This window comes from Poromitra crassiceps (genome assembly GCF_964638095.1).
Source record: "Poromitra crassiceps genome assembly, chromosome: 2".
In the NCBI taxonomy this organism is placed as follows: domain Eukaryota; kingdom Metazoa; phylum Chordata; class Actinopteri; order Beryciformes; family Melamphaidae; genus Poromitra; species Poromitra crassiceps.
The window spans coordinates 59,064,118-59,087,896 of record NC_139624.1 but is presented as its reverse complement, the minus strand read 5'-3'; the positions used below and the strand labels follow the sequence as shown (position 1 = coordinate 59,087,896).

General features: G+C 43.3%; 1 protein-coding gene and 1 pseudogene across 2 annotated transcripts in view; one reads left to right on the top strand and one right to left on the bottom strand.

Annotated features, from left to right (window-relative positions):
- Window positions 1-3,771: 3,771 nt before the first annotated feature.
- Window positions 3,772-4,496, bottom strand: LOC310794075 (nucleoside diphosphate kinase B pseudogene; annotated as a pseudogene). Its single transcript has one exon. The product of its transcript is annotated as a nucleoside diphosphate kinase B pseudogene (transcript).
- A 249-nt stretch (window positions 4,497-4,745) lies between these two features.
- Window positions 4,746-23,779, top strand: part of pwp1 (PWP1 homolog, endonuclein) — a 76,280-nt gene continuing 57,246 nt past the window's right edge. The window contains exons 1-2 of the mRNA XM_083660220.1: window positions 4,746-4,882; window positions 5,867-5,925. Of these exons, the coding sequence (XP_083516346.1) occupies window positions 4,817-4,882; window positions 5,867-5,925 (125 nt within the window). The 5' untranslated portion in view covers window positions 4,746-4,816. The remainder of the gene's footprint in view (window positions 4,883-5,866; window positions 5,926-23,779) is intronic.

Below are 23,779 nucleotides of genomic sequence, written 5' to 3'. Positions count from 1 at the left end.
CACTTATTTATTCTTATGGGCCAGTGTTAATTATAAAAATTGACTTTGTTTTGCGTGTGTACAATTTAGTTATAGCGGCATACTGGTAAAAGTTTGCTCTTGTGTTAACTGCCAACCAAACATGCATTGAATTAAGTTGTGTTAAAACCACTGAGCTCAGGGCCGTAGCCAGGGTTCCGAAATAGGGGAGGTCCAGCAAGGGGAGGCGGATTCGGCGGCGCCCTAACGGGCGCCGCCGAAAAAAAATTGAGGTTTTTCCCCCCCCTTTTTAAGCCATATTTAGAGTAATATATCATTTTAAATCAACATTAGGATTATACTGTTGTGATGTCATTATTCAGCGTTTGAAGCTCAATTTGGGCCGTTTGAAGCCCAATTTGGGCCGTTTGAAGCCAGATTTGGGCCGTTTGAAGCCCTATTTGGGTCGTTTAAAGCCAGATTTGGGCCGTTTGAAGCCTGATTTGGGCCGTTTGAAGCCCAATTTGGGCCAAGTCCAATTTTACAATGAGATGCACCCACTTTAAACCTGAATAAAGTAATAAAACCACTAGTAAACCAGTAGGCGGCGCCTGGCCTGCTGTTCAGTGAGTGGCCTGGCCTGGCCTGCAAAAAAAAAAAAAAAAAAAAAATTTTTTTTTTTTTTTTTTTTTTGGCAGGCTGAAATATTAGGGGAGGTCCGGACCTCCCCGTCCTCATAGCTAGCTACGGCCCTGACTGAGCTATGGTTAAAATGTGTCAAGCAGAGAATTGTTTCCAATGTTTGAGATATTTGTATTGGGGAACCTTTTGGGTCTGTGAGTGGGGTTGATTTGTCTTTGAATGAGCAGAATTATGTTACCTGATGCAGCTGTGGCTGGTCAGTTTGTGTGGGGGGTTTTGGGGGTGCGTTGGGGAAGCGCAGGCTAAAATCTTTGTGACTTCTATTGGAGAGGTTTTAATTCTTGTCGCCAAAACAGACATTGGTTGGAGTGCGCATCCCGTGGTCTGTTTTTTTTTTGTTGCCTAGATTGCGTCAAGTCTATGTCTGGCTTGTGTAAAGTGCAATTTTGCAGCCATCCTTTATTTTAAAAGGGCTCGGTCACTAAAAAGGACAGACGTGCCAAATACTGTTGTTGTGCACAATCTGTTGTTTTTGCCTCTTCAGTTTTCGTGCGCCGGTGCATTTCGTAGTTCGTAGTTTCAATTTTTTAGTTCTTTAGTAGCTTGCTTCGGTAGCTTGCTAAATTTCAAGGCTTTTCGCTTGCGGTCCTTAATTGAATTTCGTGGTCCTTCGGTAGCTTGCTGGGATAGCTTGCTTGAACACATTGGTTGCCATTAGGAAAGAGGGGTAACGTGGTTCCATTAGGAGAGATGGGTTGGCAGGGGTCAACATGAGGAAGAAGAGTGACAGTGGTCACCATTAGGAGTGATGGGGTGACAATGTGTATTTTTGTTGTTAGGTCTGTTGTTTTTCTTCTCATTCGTCTCATTCCTGAGTAATCAAACATGTAATTAGGGGTGGGATGTTTGATTTTTAGGAGGGGAGGTGTTATGACCCTGGGGGTCATAGGTGACTTTATTCCCTGTAACCTACTGGGATCCTCTGTATTTTCTTTTCTTCATCTGCATGCCTGATTGACTGATGGGAGCCTGGTGCATGTCAGTGTGTTTGTGCTGTGTGACTGATTGGCTGTGTTCTAGGTGTCTGCATGCTGGTTGCTTCATCAAGGAGAGAAGTCATTCTACAAGGCTGTTGCTGATGGTGGCTGATTGGAGAAGATCAGCCACTGCTCCTCTACAAATGTGGAGGACGGACAGTTGAACAGCAGAGTGGAGGCGACAGGGGCTCCACTCATCGGTCTGCTCACATGGAATCCATGTTCACTTTTGTTTGTATTTGGTTCTGGTTGGTGTCTGTAAAGTTAAGGTAATTGTAATGTCTGTCTTTATGTTAACCAGTGAAAAGGAACATACCCTGTAACTGTCTTTAATCAAAGTAAAGTATTTTTGTACAATTTATCTTGGTTTCTGTGTGAACGTCCTTGCTGCGGCCTAAACCCTAGACTGGGTCGTAACAAAGATATATTGACCATTTTGTATTGCATGCTATCCCACCTGCCCCTGCAAAACAACACAACCAAAGATTTTCTGAGGATGACCAGTGTAAGAACGAACCAATTCTAGAGACAGCCGCCTCCAAGACTAGTTAATGTTTTGTCAGATATTTCAGATAATGAGGGGAATTATTTCCTGGATTTCCACTCAAGGAACCGCTGCATACCAGCCTGAATGACTCAGTGTTGCCATAAACGAAGCCAGGGTCATAAAACATTGTGAAACACTAGTCGCCAGTCAGGAATCTAAAAAAACACACGATTCCACTACAGGTGCCTCCTTCAAGGAAGCAGATACGGCAGTCAAGAGGGAACAAAGACCATTCTTGGTTGAATTAGATTAAAAAACAAAAAACATTGTATTTCCTCCTTTATGCAGCATCTTTGGTGTCAATGTCTGGAAGACTTTTTTTTAGAGAAACCAAAAGGGAAATAATTGTAGGTCCTAAGGCAGCGCACAAACTGACAATATTCCCCAAATGTCAGCAATAAGATGTCAGAATTTTATTTGAAATAAAATTAACTTTCCTTGTGAAGTACAGTTATAAGCATTGGCAACCAAACAAATGAACTACCGGTAGTCTTGTCTGGAACAGCTACAATTTGCTTGTAGTGCCATCTTGTGAACTTCTATGGGACAGCACAAAAAAGTAAAGGTCTTAATTTGTGCAAGCCAAGTAAAGGTCTTATGAATTAAAAAAATCATTATCAGCTGTTCTCAACCGTCGAGGCTTGAGACCGTTTTCATCCCAAACAAAAACTACAGCAGCTGATTTCACAAAATCCTACTCTTTTCTCATTGAAGCTGTGGGTGGGTTTGTTTATGATCAGACAGATTGTGTGCGTGTGCCTTTTAACATTTGATAGTCAAGTTTGACTATTCAGAATTAACATTAGAATCATTTTGACAGTTGTAAATAGAATTTTCTTTCGAGATATCTATATCATTCTTCCTAAAACATTTCAGATATCAACAGACATTTTTTGTACGTCAAATTACATCACTTTTGCATTCATGTGTATGGTGTTTCTCAGATATCAGATAAACAGCATTATGACTACCGTAGTCTAATTCTAGTTATAGTCATTGTGACTAGTTAATCATTTAAGATAAGGTGAATGGGACATGTTTTGAATTTCCGCCTTGTGTAAGCTTTCTTGCCATCAATTAAAAAAAAAAAATCCCAACACATGATACATTTCTGTAATAGCCTACTCAAGATGTTACCTAACCATTTGAGGTGGAATGAAGGTTACATCATATTCCAAGGTGTGGCATACCCTTTATGTAAACTGCCCCAAACCATTTTTTCTTGAATATTTTGGTGATTGGGACACCTTATCATTGATTTAGGCTAGTCTAAGAATATTTATTGCACAACTTAAATCATTATGTAATTTCACGTACATTTTACATTTCCGGTTGTGTCCCCTAAAAATTACAACTAGCCATAAATTGTGGATATGTGTAATGAGAAACCCCATGCAATTTGTCCAGGGAAGAATGACGTAGATGTTTTTTGACAAAGAATTGAATATTGTGATATCTGCAATAGTCTAGCCATCACATTTTTAAATTGATTGCTATAAACACACTAGTGCACTACAGTAGCCTACAAAGTGTCATTGTGTACCATCAGCATATCTGACTGCAAGAAAAAGCAAACCCAGAGGGATGGTATTGGGGGTTTTATTGGAAAGCGGTTCACCTTTTAACAAATCTGACTGCTAAGACAAAAGTCGTTAACTGCAGCCTACATAAAAGGTTGAATGGAATGTTTAAAGGGAATGGAGGAAAGTGGAAATGCAGACTTGGACCTCGGATCGAGAGACCGGACAAGACACAGTACAGTATGATGGCGATGAGGAATGTGGGAAATTTGTCACTGAGTGATCTACAGTAAGCTCTTCTCCTATCCTACATGTGGAAGAAACATGAAGTGGAGGAGAGACTGAGAGTCGTCTGGTCCCAGGTCAGTGTCAGTGTGTGTGAGGTCTCAGTAGAGCCAGCTGAAGGCACAGCTTGTGTAGCTGACCAGTTCCTCGTCCTTAAACCAGAGGGCGATCTCCTTCTTGGCACTGCCTACCGAGTCGCTTCCGTGGATGATGTTGTTGCTGACGTCGATGCAGAAGTCTCCTCTGATGGTTCCAGGCTTGGAATCGGCGGGGTTGGTCTCACCCAACATCACCCTGCCCGTCTTCACCGCGCCCTTGCCTTCCCACACCATGGCGACCACTGGACCAGAGTTCATGTATTTGATGAGGGTAGGGAAGAACGGCCTGTCTTTCAGGTCGACGTAGTGCTGCTTCAGGTGCTCCTCGGAGGCATGGAGCATTTTCATGCCAACGAGTTTGAAGCCTTTCTGCTCGAACCTCTGGCGGTGCGGTTACTGGCTGACTGGAGACGGGAAAAGGACAACTGAGAGTGCGCGGTGGGCTTTATCCGTGGAGGCGGAGACACACTACGACAAGCGGCTGAGTCCAAAACTAGAGCGAGCGCCTTCATGTGACTGCGGTCAGTTTATGATCAGGCATATTATTCAACCTTATGTCGTCGTCAAAATGCGACTCAGCTTATAGTAGGAGGTAGGACCCAATTCAACTCGCATACATACATGTGACATGTACGCCCACCGTGCATGATCTGAGACAGTCTGGTTTACATCTTGTATTTGTACATTTTATAATCCTATTTGATTATTAAACCAAGCCGTGTAGTGACAATGAGCTCCCAGATCACTTGTGTCGGATGGGTGAAACGAGGTGTTGCCAAGGGAACACCTGACAAAGTAAGTAGCACACCTAGCAGGCTAGTCGAGTAGCTAGCGGCTGTGTCAACAAGGCAGTTTCACGGTTTTGAAAATTGGACACGCTAACGCTAATTAAAATGAACAGCCTTTTGTTCTAAAACTATGTATTTTACATATAGATATACTCGGCGCTACAGATAATGTCGCACATCAAGTTGTCAACTCACACAAATACGTCAGCTTGTTTAGCCTCGACCTCATTGATTGATGGCTAGGTAACTTTCAGCTGATTGTGTGAATAATGTGAAATGTGTGATCTCTACCTTGTGTTATGCTAGCCTCAACGCGAGACATCAGTCATTCTTCCTTCTTCGGCTCGGATGTGCGGGCCAATCGTGCATTCCTTTATAACGGAACTGGTAATCTTAAAGGCCATGAGCTGGGATGGTAACGTCACCAGAGTTGGTATTTCCATTATATCCACTGGGAGGTCGGCACAAATGCCTTCACGCGATATACACATTATCATTCACAATAAAACTGTACCTACCTCCGACACAATGTTGTTATCCAAGTCTACGTGCCATGGTACTCAAAAAAATATTCTGTAGTTTCCAATACTGAGCCCTTATACACATGCCAGTACCAAAGTTGTCATTTTGGGTTTCAACTGCTCCACAGCGCTGGATGTATCGTTCGGTGCTCAGTGGTTTGGTGGTGTACTGCAGTTTACAATTTTGAGCAACTACGGAATATTTGAGTACCATGGCCCCGTAGACTTGGATAACAACATTGTGTCGGAGGTAGGTACAGTTGTATTGTGATTGATAACGTGTATATCGCGTGAAGCCATTTGAGCTGACCTCCCAGTGGATATAGGGCGCATCCGCGACCAAGAAGGAAGAATGACTGATGAGTCTCACGTTGAGCCTGAGGCTAATGTTATGCACCTTATATTGGTAACGTTAGCTTCAAACACTTCAGTTTATCATTACCTGATCCGTTTTCTTTATCCAAACTCAGGTTGAGTTGAGCCAAGAGGAGCTACAGCGCATCATTACTGAAGCAAAAGAAGAGCTGGGGTATGGTGACAAAAATTATAAATACTTTTAACATTATGGAGTATGTTAGCCTTGATGTGAGGCTCAGCCTTCATTCTTCATTCTGAGTCTCGAAGGAGCACCCCGATATGGGGTGCAGGCTCCGCTCAAATGGCCTTACATCTTCACAAACGTACCAATCACAATAAAACGGTACATACCTCCCGCACAAGGTTGTTATCTGAAAAGGATGGTAAAAGGTATTCCCAAATCCCAAATATTGCGTAGTTTACATTTACAACACCGAGCCCTTGTAAACATGCCAGAGCCTGTACAGTACTGTGGTAAACCTGCGGTGGGAGGTGATGTTTGGGGGGTGGGGGGCATTGTGTAATCACAGACTGATTGAGGTGATTGCCTCCAGCCGTGGGATGAAACTGGGTTAAATGCAGTGGTGTAGTGGTCCCTGGAGAAGTGGGAAGACTCTAATTTACGCCCCCCTGGCTGCTATATATATATATATATATATGCAACCTGTAAACAGAAAAAAATTGTGATTTCCTAATACTACTTAGGCTCACCTGGGCCCTCATGGTTGTATGAGCAAACCTGATGAAGCTGCTACAGCGAAACGCGTCGTTTGCTGAATAAATCACAGTAAAGCTATACTACAGTGTGCGGTGGTACCTTCTTTTGTTTTATATATATATATATATATTTACTAGTTACTACTTTTGCTGGGCAGTCATTATTGGTGTCTACAAAAACAACATTTTGATTGAATTATAGACTACAATGTAACAATGTCTGTCTGACATGCGGCTCGGCACGCACACACACACACACACCACAGCGTTGAGGTTAAGCAGTGAGAGAGGGGGAAACGGAGCAGAAACAGCTCACCTGGGAATACGAGGCAGGATGACAGCAGATTAATAGCAATGTGTCCTCACATTTAAAATAACTGCCCAAATCCGACTGAAGCAAATGAAACTCAAACTATAAAGCAGCAATAGATATGATTCAGACACTTTTTCCACTCTATCTGCCTGTCTGTCTGTCTCTCTACCCGCATGTTTGTTTAGTGTGCGTTTGTGTTGTAAAGAGGTTTAATTTGCGTTCGTTTGATTTTCATCGCCATTTATTATAAGAGCATTGTATCGTCCCGGCTCCGTCCCCCAAACATTTTTCATCGTCCCTGACGCTATTTTTAACATCCCCGGGATGACGGGAGGTCCTGTCGAGCCCTGGTTAAGTGTGTATAACCTCTTCTAAACATGAACTGCAGATTATAACCGTAGAATCAAGTCCGACTATCCGCTGCAGTTACCCTGCTAGACATGACTCAATAAACCGCTTTCTAAACATGGGGAGAAGCTCCGGCGCGGTTTGGAGCACGGTGCTGCTGCCTACTGCAGAGGACAAGTAGGCTACAGAATAGGCTACAATGGGCTACATGCACAACTCCACTACTTCCTGAAATTAGTACAGCTTCTTTATTTCCTGTCATCACTATTGGATGAACTGATTAATGTCAGGTGTGCTGCAGTCACAACAATGATCAGGCACACCTGATTAATCAGTTCATCCAATAGTGTAGGACAGGAAATAAAGAAGCTGTACTAATTTCAGGAAGTAAAAAAGTTGTGCATGTAGCCTATTCTCTGCTCTGGAGAGTGTGTGTGTCAAACCAACCCCCCCCCCCCCCCTCTGTTGGCTCATTTCCACCGCAGGTAGTAGCGCGATCCCGCTCCGCTCGACTCGATAAATGGTCTCATCCCACCGGTTTAAACTGTCCCAGCCCGGGTTGTATTGGGGTCGAGTCGTGCTACTTTTCGTACCTGCTTCGTCGAGGTTCTATTCTGTCAACCCGGGTTCATACGTGACGTGAAAACATTGTAGACGACTGATTGGCCAGGCAGAATCGTGTTTACTCTATCTACTGACTGTCAATGCGCTGCATACCAGTTTAGTGGGCTTACATTCTCTTCTGTTATGTTATTTCCATCAGTCTTTGTGTTGCTGCCTTCGCCTCTGGTGAAATAAAGTCGTGGCGGTGGTTTCAATTGTTTTCAGAGTGAAAAAAGTCCGCTGCTCAGCAAGCTCCTGTCGTTAGTTGAGCTGCAGCGCTCCGCTAGGCCGCAGCGGGTGTTTGGTGAAGCCGCGGTCTTGCCTGGTGAGAGGCCGCGGGGTACAGGGCAGGCTTCACTCTGTTGCGCCTCTTCCGTCCGCGCGCAGCGCAGCGCATGCGTGAGTTTGACTAACTACAAAGTGATATCCATTCTCCTGGCCGATTGTCAGATTCGCCCATGTACACTGTAGGTCATTTAGAGGCACCAGTATTTCAGTTTAAAAGTTCTGTGGATGGATTTAATTGTAACGTTATGTTATTATAGCCTACTATGCGGGGGCGGGGGTGGGTGGGGGCAGATGATCTGCGGTGGAAGCAAAACGTCCATCGAGCCGAAACGATTAGAGCCGAGTGGGGACGAGCTGTGCAGGGCTGTTAAATGTGGTGGAATTGAGCCATGTGTTGTCGTCCTCCGTGCTGCTCTGCTGCCCTCGCGAGTCACACTTTGAAGTGAAAAGGGGGGAGGGGAGGAAAAATTTGGAAGCGTCTTTCAGACATAGAAATGCAAATGATAGAATGTGCACTGCATGTAGTGCGATTCTAACGATCTCTCTGGAAAGGCAGATCGTGGACCCATTCTAATCGTTAACGATCTAAGATCGTCATATCGCCCACCCCTAGTTGTAATGCAACGTTTCCTGGTGGAATCTCAATCTGCCCGGCAGAGACTAGGCAGAAAAGAGAAAAAACTTGAATGGAAGCGCGTCAGCTCTGAGATTTAGAAGTAAGTAGGCTAGATGCAAATCTGTCTGAAAAATAAGTAGGTAGACGGCGTCTACCTGCGTCTACCCTCCACTACACTACTGGTTAAATGGCAGAACTTGCCATCCTTTCATTGCTGCTGGAGAGCCCGTCTAATCTGTGTGTGTACTCTTGGGGGGAGGCTGTGTTCGCAGCTGGTTAGGGCTGCCGGTAGGGATGGGAATTTCGACTAATTTCCCCGCCGACTAGTCTCAAATTTTGTTTGCGACTAGTCGACTAGTCTATAAGCAAGAAAACTCTCAATTTAATATACATATTAAATTAAAAGTTTAAAAGTTTAAAATGCAAATGTTTTGTGTTTTTATGGGCTATTTTAGCCCAAACATTCAGTATAAGCTGTTCATTTTAATTATATTGATGTAACGACAACTGATTGAATAAAGGTGAACAAATTAAAGAGAAATACATTTCTGATACGTTTGCCAATGCAATGCATGGCATTTATTATGAATAATGTTGTAGGATGGAGTTCCAGCGTGTCTTGCATGATTGTGTAAGCTATATTTATGAAGGTGCTATATAATTTATGTTTACGTTCTAGACAGCCAATCAGGAAACAGAAGTGTGTGTGTTGTTGTTGTGGGGGCGCTTGACGCTAGGTTATGCTGGAAGCAGAAGAATAATAAAGCTGGCGTCTCATGCTGAGATTGTTCACGATTGGAGTTGCCCCGTTTATTGGTTTTTATTTATTATCATGCACACAGGCGACGACTTTGTTATCCAGTCCCCACTCACTCATCGCACCTCGCAGCTGGGCAGCCAAGTTTTCAGCGGTGTGTCTTTCCTCCAGGGCGCACGTCTGAAGCACACAGCTGCGGAGATGTCCTTCGTACAGATAATGACGTGTTATAGTCATGTATGACTCGGTGGTTATGGACGTCCACCCGTCTGAAGTTATGGCCACATATTCTGCCCCCTCGAACGCTCATTGCATCTTCTCTGTCATTTTGCGATGGCTGATCTCGAGTCGAGACGTAATTGTTTTGCGAGTGCAGGGAGGAGGAACAATTCTCTGCCTGGCTGCTCAGCCTGTTTACAAAGAAGCCGAGGCAGAGGCGTGAAGAACAAGATGCAGCGTTTAACCGACTAGTAAAATACTAAGCGGTTAATAAATGAGTAGGCGGTTAAACGATTAAACGACTAGTCGCACACATCCCTAGCTGCCGGCGATGAAGACAGCAAGTTAGGGGGAAGTATCCTGAGTCCCCAGGAGGGGGGGCTGGTTGCCTCCTTGTAGGGCCGGGGACTTTTAGCACGGTGTGCCTGTGCCACATCGCTCTCCAGTCTTGTGACCAGCGTAAGGTGACCAGATTTCCCAAATGAAAATCGGGGACATTTTGTGGTCTGCTAGGGGGGCCCAGGGGGGGCTGTGCCCCCCCCCGGCTTTTAGAAAATTGTGTACATTTTACAGTAAAATGTATAAATCTGGTGCACTTTGAGAGCAAAAGTAAGAGGCTAGATCTATGAAGAACTTTGTGATTTTGAAACAATTGAAAAAGAAGCAGTGGTTACTAATGGTTACTAGTTATCTGGCACATTTTACCACAAATTAGACAGACAATGGGAAATAGGCTACTGGTGTATTGTGTAGAGTGGCAGGAACATAAAGAGGGATAACTTCTCTCTTTGACCTCACCAACTGGTGGATAATTTATTTCCACAAAACAAAAACATTACAGTAGTGATTTATTACCTCAGTAAACACTTTCCTTGAGTTTAGGGTGTCGCTCACCAGTTTCAAGTATTCAATGGCCACATGACCATTAACTGCTAATTTAATATTAAATGCTGACAAAATACCGTAATTAAAAAAATCATGTTAATACTAAAAGGCAATTTTAATGATTAAAATTGTAATCTAAAGATAAATATGACCTATTGTGTTAATTTAAACCAGGGGTTATCAAAGTTTTGATGGCTGAAGGTCAATTTAGGGAACAGTAGGCTAATGACTAGATAACAATGATCCATCGCCAATCATGTTAAAAATTGACATTTTTTTCAATGGAGTTTGGTGTACATAAAAACGTTACTGACTTCTCTGCAAAAACGTTTTGAGTTAGTTACTGCACTTACTTACCAGATAGTTTTACTGTACTTTTAACTATTCAAAACAACTTGGATGGATAACCCGCTGAATGGGGTCCGGTAAACAAGGACGGTAGCAAAAGCAGCAAGCAGACGCCGCCTCTTGTTCGCCACCTCTGGGGCTTCGGTTGCGGGCGACTGGGTCCTGGGAAAACCACGGCACGGGCAGAGGGAGAACATCTACTCTGTGATCTACTCTGTCACACACAGGCAGCACTTTGCACAACGTGCACAAGCACAACGACAGGCTTTTGTGGTGCCGCAAATGCTCTGTTATCGAGTTTCTTGCCAGTATTATTATTTGACTTTGTGGCCAAAATCGGGGACATTTTCGGGGACAGCTCCAGCCGGGGACAGAGCACCGAAATCGGGGACTGTCCCCGAAAATCGGGGACGTCTGGTCACCCTAGACCAGCGCCTTGTCTGCCGCTGTGCGCTGCCAGCTAGTGTTGGGCCGATTTCCGGTTCATCGGTCCAGTTCGCTGTGCGAGCTTAAACCGGGTTGATTTTATGCAAACCGACTGAACCAACATTTGTCATTATGTCTGCCACTCAGCTGGGCTCTGGTCAGCAGTCGGGTGCGGGGTTGTTTAAGCAGTGCTGTGTGGTCGTGTGAACTGTGACAAGCATGATTAAATAAATACATTTCCACGTGTTCCTGCAAAATGTATTTCCAAAAAGCACTCATTAAAAATTGTATATTATCCATAACTGGGGATGCGTATGAGCACAAGAAACGGAATCTAGCAAAAGGAAACTAGCAAGCTAACAGATATTGGCTAGTCACAATTAGCTCGCAGAAAAACGCAATTTCCTCCAACACTTTTGAAAGCAGCGTAACTTGTCCATACTTGTCCATGTACAGTATGTTTCACTAACATTGTGGTCTTTTTAGACGGTCTTTTTAGAGGTCTTTTTAGATTGTTGGTTACATGTTACCCACAACTATGTGCAGCTGGGGATTTGCCATACCACTGGAGTCGCTTTCATTCATGGGCTATAGGAGCGGCTGTGAGCGGAGTGAAGTCAATTGTGACACAGTGGTAAAATTAGGTTTTTTGGTATAATATCGATATTAAAAAAAAATTCAAACCGGCCCATCTCTATTGCCAGCACCGCCGGCGAAAAGCCATTGTCTCCCCGGGGAGTCGGACGGTGCCATAAGCTCAGACCCCTTGAGAGGGTCTCGCCAGCTGGGCGGGTTAAGTTTGAACCCTTATCATTTAATTTGTGTTAAATGTTGTGTGCGTGATTCCTCCTTCCCTACCCCTCTTTGTAATGTGTGAAAGGAGAGGAAGATTCTGGGGGTTTTATGGGCGGCCAACTTATCTGTGGGTGGGCGTCATATCTCTGTCTCAGTTTGATGTGTGTAACTCGGGTGTTTTGGAGTAGCCCCTCTTGTGTGGAATCTTAAATTGCTGTGTATTGCATCTATTGCATGCTCTGCATGCCGTCCTTTCACGTGTGCCATGCTGTGCGTAAGCCTATTACTGTTTGATCTATCTGTGCTTGAAGTGGTTTACCTCCAGGGCTGTAGTGGTGGCTAAACGCACACAAATGCCGTTTAGGTACCTTTTTCAATGCTCTGCAGCGTTTAGGCACCTTTTAAGATAGTTTACTCACATTTTTAAATGTTTATGCACTTATTATTGCACGAGTTTAAAAAAGTTCGAGTAGGAAACTCCGTTGATGTGGAGACCACGGCAAGCAAGCACGTCACACACCAAAACAAAAGAAACAAGATGAGACATGGCACTGACCAGGAGCTCTGCGAATCATAGCCTACTATTTGTTTAGCGCTCCGCGGGAAAGGTAGGCTACACGGCCCCGGTCACGTTGGTGCCTTTCTCGAGCTGCGCTTGCCTGCCCAGACAAACAACTTGACGGTGCCATTGTGGCAGCGATGCGCAATGTGCATTTGGAGACCAGCTCATGGTGAGCTGAACGTATGTTGGTTAAAAATGTGTGTCAGGAGTGGGGAAAATCATATAGGCCTACCGTTTTACAACTGAAGAGTGAATCACTGGTATAAGAGACATGATTGATTTCCCTCTGATCAAGTAAAGTTTGTAACATTAGGTGCGACTTGAATAGTCCAGGTGCTACTGTATAAAGCCAATATGACCATGTTGAAAACTATCTAGAAACATACTGGTGTTTGTTATGGCGAGATCTGTACCCCTGGCCTGGCTGCCGGCAAATTCACAAAATGTTTTATTATTCGCGAAAAGACGAGGGCGAACTACGGCATGCAGGTTATTTTCTTCTTCACGCAATTACGACAACGTGACAATTTCTGACGCAAAAGAAGCAGAATGGATTTGTCAGTTTTTCACAAATAACCCGAAAAAACGAAGAATATAGGTTGCAAATGGTAAATTGCTTGTTAAATCAGTTAGTCAGATTATGCCTGACATTATTGTTGTCAAGTAGCAATGATTGAAGCTTGATGTGCTGAGCTCAATCAAGCTAATGTTATTAATTTGCACTGCTCTGGCTGTCATTAGGCATTGATTAACTGAATGCTATTGCTAACTGTTACTTTGAACATCCATTTGCAATGATTCTGGCTGGATATGAACTATTGTAAATTTGTCATAATTAATGCACTTTGTGTACAATGTGTAAATACATTTTATATTGATTGTTTAGGCCTAATTATTTATAAAGTCACAACACATTAGAGATGTGTGTAGTTCTAACCCTAACCCTGCTCTCAAATGCACCAGGTTGACGAATTTTACTTTAAAATGTACAAAATGTTCTTCTGGGGGAGAATCCCCCCGGACCCCCCTTGATGGTCCAAGGCCCATCCCATATTTTTTAGCTAGCTACTTTTCCTATCTGGCTGGCTACTCAGAAATGTGGGGCACCCCCTGATATACCTTATTGGGCTATATTCAGATTAAGTTGTTCTACTCTCATATTTTGTCTTGTATATCGGTCACGGAAGCTTATAGTTTATCCGCCGTTAGAACACTACCGGTGCCCCGTGAGAAAGCTGCCTCAAAAGTATAGTTTACCCACAGCACTGTTTACCTCATCAACAGTTTGTAGTGGTTTGCCTTAAGACGGGAATAGATGATCCCTCAGTGACAGTTGGAAGCCGGTAAACTCACCTGTGTTTAACTCCATGCATTTTAGTCTTGTTACATTAAATAAAGCTGTACCTATTTTTTCATATTCCTGTGTTATGTGTTGCTTGGTCTCTGACCGGGCTGGTTTATTATAGTATTTTCTGTTCTTGCGGATGTGTAACAGTGGCGGCTCCTGAGCTCGAAAACAAGGGAGGACTTTCGGCGTTGTCGCCGGAAAAAATGTGTGCGTTTTTTTTTTTGCAGTTTGAAGACAGATTTAGAGGAATATCTAATTTTAATTTAGCATTAGGATTAGACTGTTGTGATGTCATTGTTCAGTTTTAACCATCAATAATTGTTCCTTTTCTCATTAGAGTAAATACTGTATATTTATTTCGAGATTTTTGTCAATTATTTGTTCTGTTATGGTTATTATTAGCTTAGTCACTCACTTCTACACTAGCTTAGATTGTGTTACTTATGGATGGAATTATAGTGAAAATAGATTATCCCCCCTTTTTGCTGGGGACCCCACTTTGAAAACCACTGGCTTAGGCTACAACTGTTGCGAGAAGCTGGTGAATTTTTGCACATTTTCAATGCAGATTGAGGAAAAATAAGATTGATGAAACAGCTGTCATCTGGTGCATTTTAGACCAAGGAGAAACAGAGTTGAGGTGGGAATATGGCATGGCTGAGCTAACCCTAGCTGTCGTAAAGACAGGGGGAGTGGCTAACTATCAGCTATACAGTCATCAACTCAACTACCAACATACTCGTTTAGTTAAATTCCATTTCATCACCTTTGGAGCGTTATTTACCCCCCTTCCCTACATGCTAGGTTGACATGCTTGATCCCAATTGATTCCTTATTTCTTCTACTTTCATATGGTATAAAGATCATCACTCTAGCTTTAAAAATGAGCTCGCTGTCATCCGTGGATGTACGGGCCAAATTCAGTTTAAAAATGTGGGAGTTTAAGGTTGCTGTTTTTATTAGCAAAATGGCAGGCTATGCAGCATGAAACATATTAATACGAAAAAATAGCACTGCTTGGTGGACCATTTGCACGCCAAATTTACTAGAAGACCCGGGATAACTTGAAATTAATTGACTTACTTGCACATCCATGCCATCTGTAACCGCGTGCAGCTGAGACGTTGCAGTATCCCAGTGTCTGCTGCGGAGATTTCCGTGTCCGCGCGCACCACCCGCTCAAACTCGTGTTGGCTAGTGTAATGTAATGCAATGACTCTCTGGCTTGTGAGCTAACTTATTGCTTGAAAAAAGAAGGGGAAAATATAATATGCTGCTACTGTCGTGTAAATCTATCTATTACTGTCAGGTCATCACAGTAAAGTGGAATCTTAATGTCATCACTTCCTAGTAGGGGAGCTGGATTCAGCGTTGAGTCTGTGCCACAGACTCATTCATCATTGGACAATACAATGTCAATCTTACCAATCTATCCAATCAACAACCAATTTTGTTGAATAAATCAATTTATTGGTAGTGATTGGTGAGGGCGGTTGAGGCTTCACTGTTCCCTGTGAATTGCGTTTTTCGACCAATCATAGATTAGCATGAGATAAATTACAGAGGAAATGAAATGCCCAAGGGGGTCATGTTGATGTTGCCTACCCCTGAGGGCACAGACAGACCCAGTGGCTGTCTGCATGTCCTCTCCTTTCCATCAGTGCCCTACAGGTGTCACTGTTGAAGCATTTTAAGAAGATCAGCCATGACCTTTATGAAGAAAAAGCCCATTTGATTGATATTTTATTAAAAATATATTATAAAATCTAGATAGATCATCATATGATTCCCGAGCGCGGCGCTGCTGCCGCTCACCGCTCCCCCAGGGGATGGGTCAAATGCGGAGAACAAATTTCACACATTGTGTGACAATCAGTGGGACTTTACCTTTACCTATCTTCCTCTCCTTCTCAAAAAACAAGGGAGGAGGCTCCTCCCCTGCCTCACTAGAAAAACCGCCACTGATGTGTAATTACGGGTTTCCACCCGTAGACACAGCAGCGATGGTACTGCTTCCCTGCTGGGAAGCAGAAGAACAACGGTGGCCATTTTCAATGGAAAAGATAGAAAATACAGGCTCTGGTATGTTTACAAGTCCTCGTTATTGAAAACTGCATTATTTAGGAACAACGATTACCATCCTTTTTAGATAACAACCTTATGCGGGAGGTATGTACTGTTTTATTGTGATTGGTACATTAGTGAAGTTGTAAGGTTATTTGAGCAGAGCCTGCAACCCCATATCGGGGTGCTCCTTCGAGACTCAGAATGAAGGCTGAGTCTCGTGTCGAGGCTAGGAGTATGTGTTTGCTTTTATCTGTCGATTAGGGATGGGAATTTCATGCATTTTCCTTAACCGTTAGTTGCGCACCTTAAAGTCGAACTGAACCCGTTTGTCATGTAGGGATGGGTATCGTTAAGGAATTAACGATACTACTACTCTTATTGATACTGCTTATCGATCCGGTACTTTAACGGTACTCTTATCGGTACTTTTTGTTATTTTTAACTCATTGAGTGCCAGCCACTTTTGGAGAACGGACGCTCCCAGTGCCAGAGTTTTCAGAGCGTTTTCAGTGATTTCTCGAGGCCCACAGAATATTGTGTGATATTACTATGTAAACACCGAACACGCAAAAAGAACAAGGAGACTCTATTGTATCATCAACAAAAAAAAGTTTATTGATACCATTTTCCGTTCTTTAGTTATGAGCCGGAGAAGATAGGTTGTTTTCAGCGTTTTCAGGCATTTCAAATTATAAGCTGAGATATTCAGCCTTTTGTGAAATGCAGCATTTCAAGCACATTCACTGACTCTAGATAATATTTTCTGATGTAGTGATGTGGTGTAGTTGTGTCCTGCCCTGCGTGCCCCACCCCCCCTCCCCCCCCTCAGCTGAAAACTCCTCCCCACACTAGTAACACACAGCCTCGCACCAAGCGTCTATTTTCGGAATGCTTTTGGTGCGCCGCCTCCCAGGCAGCGCAACATGGAGAAGCCACACGCGGACTGCAGTGAAAGGTTTGGCTTTTCAGTGTCGCGCTGCTGCTTTTCTAGCGGCTAATCATGTGGAGAAACTATGCTGACAGACAGACAGAGGCAGAAGGACTCAGTTGTGTGCGCGGATTGACTGTGTTCGCACGCACCGTCAGTTGCAGCCAGAACAATCTACATGGCTCTGGACTGCAGCATGAGCGGGTTCTCTTTGATCAAGGCTATTTCAGGCTGTGTATTCCTGACATTTCTGTAATCTGGAGAGCACTGTCGCCACCTAAGGGTTCTGTAAAATAGGTTATAGACCTCCAATAGCTACTATAGTTGTACAGGAGCTGCGGAAGGCTTTGATCGACGTCCCACCGTCAAAAAACGCATTGGACGTCGAAGGACGTCCGTGGCACTCTACGTCACTATTTAATTGGACGTCGAAGGACGTCCATGGCACTCAATGAGTTAAGAGAGAAAAACAGATTTTTTTTTTTGTTGGTTTTTGTTATTTTTAACAAGAAGGAGAAAGAAAAAAACAGTTGCAAAATCTTAATGGGTGCGTTTTTATTATTAATTTAAATATCCAGAATTATATAAGAATTTAAATCTCCTACCACTGCCAATACCAACATTCAGCTAGGGAAAGCATAAATAAAGCATGACAGTGTCTGTCTGCTGCACTTGCCCCCAAATTACTAAATATCCTCCCCTGCTCTGGAAGTAACATTTCTTTAGGACAACTGAGAGATGATGCTTTGTTGATTTATTTCAGACTGGGTTTTTAATTATTAACACACCCAAACAGCTGGATAATGTTTACTACTCTCGTCTTAATCATCCATGTTCACATAGTCCTACCTGATGATGAGGTGGGTCCGTGTATCATTTGTCGAAAACTGTGCATTTCTCCGTTTGTACCTATTTGATGCACTTTGTCTTTGGCTAAGTGTTTAGACAAATTGCTCGTGAACGTTTTATCGCACACTTATGCAACGTGAATTGTCAGCATTAACTCGAGTGAAGTACAACCAGACTTTTGAACGAAGCAAAAAATCGTTTTAAACGGGAGGCTCCTCGCTACCTCACCGACTACTTCTGTAAAGTCAGTGATGTACATGGCTACTCCACAAGAGGAAGCACTTCCAACATTGTTCCCCCCAAATTTAAATCTTTAATGGGTAAATGTACCTTTTCTTATTCAGCAGCTATTTTATGGAACAAACTCCCTGAGAATATAAAGACCCTTAATTCCAGGTTTTCCTTTAAGCTTGCCTTGAAAAAATGGCTGGTTGGTTCCCAAATGGGTTCCTAACCTTTTATTTTCCTCTGTCTCCTGTATGCTTGCAGCATTTGAACCCCTGGTAGGTCTTTGGTTTATTATATGAGCTGGTCTCTCTTTTTATTTATTGATTGGTGCATTTTTGTTGTTGTTTAATATAGGGATGTCGACGGTTAACCGTTAACCGGTTAACCGCCGACAACGTCATTGGTCGGTTAAGCATGTCGGTCAAACGGTTAATTTGCATATTAAATTGGCATACAACGTGTTGCCGATATGGTGTTTTTTTTCCTCCTCCGCTGTAAGCAATGTTAACAAGTAGTTACTGTAGCAGCAGGATATAGGAATTAAAAGCTCCTGCCAGAACAACATTAATTTAGAGAAAGGCTTTTCCAAATGTTTGAGAGAAAAGCCGTGTGCATTGTCAAGCAGCACTGACTTCTCTGTCCGATCCATACATGCGCCACAGCCCCGCCCCCCTCTGCTTTGACCAGACAGGAGAAGTGCGATACATTTCTCCCCTGACGCGTCGCCCTGCCTGCCCTGTGCAGACTACAGCCAGCCAGTCACTCTGCTGCTTCTGTGTTCCAGCCGCTGAAACGGGTTTTCAGTTTGGTCAGGACAGGAGCGCATGGCCTGAAACCCGACACCTTGCTCATCTCACAGCGTTCAGCGTGCACTGCACTTCATTCGGTTTCACTCTCTCTCCCTCCCTCTCTGCATGCATGTTCATCATGCACACGCATCTCAATGATCAAACAGTAGTTTTTTACCGTGTTACAAAAATGCAGACATGCGTCTAATTGACGATTGAAAAGTAACAATTAACGTTAGTCTTTACTGTCCAACACAGAGCAGTTCGGAGGAATTGTTTCACAACGAGAGACGGATTGTTTGTAGACTGCATTCATTGACACTTTCAAAGCTGGTGTGAAAGCAGCTACTGACAGCTGCATGTGGAGCCCTGCAAGATAGAGAGAGCATAGCCCTCGTTGCGTGCGTGAAGACAGAGGGAGAAGGAGTGAGACCAAAAGCAGGTATTATATATTGCTAAAAGTAGAAGATACTGTAGTAATGCACGCGTTGTCAGTGCGCCTTGCAGCCCCTGGGCTGTCATCCACTCAAAGTACTTCACGGGGCGGCTGCGTGTCAATTGACGTGTCCTTAATATGCAAAGCGTGCAGCTCTAAGCAGTATAGCCTATCGGAGGAATGTTTTTGTTTAGATGGCTGGAGGATTCAACTTGTCTTTTCGTTTTGTTAATGTGTTTTCTTCTGCTTGTAGATGTAAAAATAAATGCTTTCTAATGAAAAAAAATCAAGCATTTGTTGTGGTAAGGGTTTAATGGGGCACAGACAGTCAAAATGCGCATTTTAATCTTCTCGGTTAACCGACACTTGTCGGCTAATGACTGTCGGTTGTCGGTCAAGAAAAATGATGATTTTCGACATCCCTAGTTTAATAACCATTCATTCAATGACTGATCAGTCATTGAGTGTATGGCTCCAAGGTCAATCATTCTTGAATCAAAGGAATGATTGATGTTGAGTAGTGTTGTTTAATGTATTTGTTGTTTATGTTGCCCGCGCACACACGCGCTCACACATGCACACATACACTCACTCCACTTGTCCCATACAAAGGACCACAATGGAAACAAGCCCTCGGGCTTTATTGTGTTTTACTCCTTTTGATCAATATTGTTTTAGTGTCTTGCACAATTCTGCATTTAAACTCTAAACTCTCGTAACGGACAAGCCCGTCTTTTATTGTCACACGAACACCACAATACATGCATGCGGCCACAACACACTCATGCTGACGGTGGCCGGTGAAAAGTGTCCTCTGCATTTAACCCATCCAGGCATGTCCTTTCCTCCGAGGGGCAGGCCAGGAGCAGTGGTCGCTTTCTCGTACAGCGCCCGGGGACCAACTTCGGATGTTGTCGTCACTGGTCACTGTTTTTAGTTGGGGGTTATATACGGAGGAACCCCCTGGGGGAGCACGGGGAGAACATGCAAACTCCACACAGAGAGAAAGGCCCTTACGACGAGATAACCCACCTGGGCAGTGGGCACTGAAGATATGGGGGGGAACACAACCACAGCACCCACAGTTTCCCAGGCGAGAATCGAACTCAGGACCTTCTAACTCTGAGGCGACAGCGCTACCGACTGCGCCACCGTACCATTGAATCAATAAAGATATCAATCAATCAAAACAATTCTTTGTTAACGTGTTGCGGTGTCTCCTCGGCTCAGCTGCCTTCCCTAATCAGTGTGTGGAGTGTGTGCGTGTGTGTGCTGCCCGCCCAGCCCCGCCCCTCTCTCCTCTCAGCTCGGCTCCCGGCTCCTCGCTGCAGCAGGCAGGCTGCTGCCTGTCTGTCGTCTGAGAGAGAAAGCAACACGGAACTCTTTTCTCGTTCGGAAATCACAAAAAAGACATCTTTAGGCATGTCTTACGGAGTTGGTGCGATAAAATGCGCAAAACAACGTTTATGTAGCAAATAAATAGGACATCTATTTTCTTAATTTCTCCAGTACCGATAAGAGAACCGTTAACGTGAAAGCTTATTGATCCTCCGGTATCTCGAAATCCGGCCCCGGGGCCCGTTTGGTACCGGGTCTCGGTACCCATCCCGTCACGTGCGTCGTAGGAATTCTGCCAGATGACAGGCACTAGGTGCCATTTTCTAGGGTAAATAACAGCCTTTTCATCTGTCAATAAAGACACTTTCACAATTATTCACAGTGATTTGATTTCAGCCTATATAATTTCTAAAAGTAGATATTAATGATCAAACATTTCCATTTATGTAGCCTACAGTATTTATGTTTTTGTTTCAACTACAAACATAAATAAACATCAACTTGAAACTATGTTTCAACTACCACACACATCCTATAATATTATAGCCTATGTTTATTTAAAAAATAATATATATATATATATATATATATATAAAAATTTAAAAAATCGATCTCTGGACATATGAATCGATATCAAAGGATTAACACGTTCACTGCCATTGACGTGTTGATACGTAAAAAAAAATCCAACGGTTGACTGCCAATGACGTGTTGATACGTCAAAAAAAAAAAAAAAATTTTTGACGGTGGGACGTTGATCTAACCCTTTTACATCTCTTATATAAATATTGGAGCCACCGAACTTGTACAAGCCATTCCACTGACCCACTAAGTGGCGACAGTGCTCTCCAGACTAGAGGAAGCCAAGCAAAAAGCAGTGTGAGGAAGCCATTCTCATGAAAATGGATTGGCGAAAACGCTTTCGCTTTCGCGCTTGGGTGCTGGCGGTGGGGGATTGCAAATTTGCATAATAGATTATGGGTGCAACACACTTTGAAACACCTTTGAAACACCAGCAGAAAGGAATCGCAAGCAGCTTCATTCCAGCTGAGCTCACAACCGAAAACGAACGAGCCTCATTCTCATACTGTAGGCGAAAACGCTTTCGCGCTGGTGCACACGGGCGCACAACGGTGGGGCGTTCCAAAAATAGACTGGGTGCAAAACACACTTTGAAACACGCAGCATAAAGCCTAGAATCGCACAAAGCTTCATCAAAGCTCTCAACCGAAAACCCAAGAAACGAGCAGCCCCATCCAGACTCGCCGACGAGGGGGCCGCCAGGGAGGGAGGCTGCTCAAACTCGCAGCAGCAGCAGCAGCAGCAGCAGAAAACTCGCTTGTGACAAACGCTGCTGAAAGCCACCAGAGACACGCCCACGGAGGGAGGAGTTTGAAGGAGAGGGGGTTCAGAACTATATTGTTTAGATGTCTGATGTCTCACTGATGCCAAAAATAAATGGTTAAAGTGACTGTTCTGCCTGTTTGATTGAATTTCACAAAACTGCGATTATCTCAGCTTTCAGTCTCAGACGCTGAAACCATGCTGTACTCAACGGCTAATATCTACATAACTACTAACTCTACAAACGAACTCTTTTAGACAGAGAAAGCACACATTCTATTAGTTCTTTTGAGATATTTTGTGTTCACAAAATCTTAGCAGAAAAGAATCCTCGGCTCTTGAAAGATGAGCCAGAATCCTCAAAAAAACCCTCTGGCAGAAGCTACCTACAGTAAAAAAAAAACGGCTGGCAGTGAATGTTAAAATAAAAATCGATTAAAAATCTGAATTGATTTTTTTAACCCAGCCCTACACAATAGCTGCATATTACTTATGTGACATTCATGGCATGAATCACAAACGAAAATAATAATACAACTAATTAGCCTAAAAACAATAAGGCTCACCTCCTTTGAACAGCCGCCTGTCCTTAATAGTCATTTCAACAAAGGGGGACGTGATCGCCTGGTTCAATGAACTTCATGAAATCCCTCGCCGTCCACCACGCTTCTTTTCCACCATAAAGCAAGGCTTCTGTGTTATTGTCTCTGCACGCACGATGCCTGCTCCAATCGCCTTGTATTAATATTTAGCTATAACTTTTATGAGTGACAGCGTCCACAATCAGCGTCCAGCGATAATGGAACGTAACGTGATGTTCAGCGATGCTTGTCGGGGAATCATAAATTGCCCCTAGAGTTGAATTTTGAGAACGGCGTCGCAAGTCAAGTCAAGTCAAGTTTATTTGTATAGCACATTTCATACACAGAGGCAATTTAAAGTGCTTCACATAAAATGGTTAACAGGAAAAGAAAAGAAAAGAAGAGAATAAAATGGACATTTAAAAGCATCACAACAAAACTTTAAAAAAGAGTATAAAAAGTGCATTAAGCAACAGGCGCAGCAGTTGCAGACAGAGCTAAAAACTTATATTGGGTTTGCATAGTAGCTGTCAGCAGTTAAAAGCAACGGTAAACATAAAAGTCTTTAGTCTATTTTTAAAAGTAAGTAAGGTTGGGGCAGGTCTGAGGTCTTCAGGCAATTTGTTCCAGCTAGCAGAAGCATAGTGGGTAAATGCAGCCTTCCCATGATTTGATTTGATCCTAGGGACAGTTAATAAGCTGGACCCTGTTGACCTAAGAGTTCTAGACGGTTCGTAGCGTGGGAGCAATTCAGCTATGTATTTTGGGCCTAGGCCATTAAGTGATTTATAGACTAATAACAGTATTTTAAAATCTATTCTATGACACACTGGCAACCAGTGTAAGGACTTAAGAACTGGAGTGATATGATCAGCTTTCTTAGTCTTCGTTAGAACTCTAGCAGCAGCATTCTGAATGAGTTGAAGTTGCCTAAGTTATTTTTTGGAGAGACCAGAAAAAAGGCTATTGCAATAGTCTAACCTACTATAAATGAAGGCATGAATTAGTTTTTCTAGATCCTGTCTGGACATGTATCCCCTAACTCTTGCTATATTTTTAAGATGATAAAAAGCTGATTTTCTAATTGACTTAATGTGGGAGTTAAAGTTGAGATTGGAATCAATAATAACGCCAAGATTTTTGACTTGATCCTTAGGCTTCAGGGATAGAGACTCAAGGCGTACAGTGATAAGCCTTTGTTCTTTGGGGCCAAAGATGATCACCTCTGTTTTGTCTTTGTTT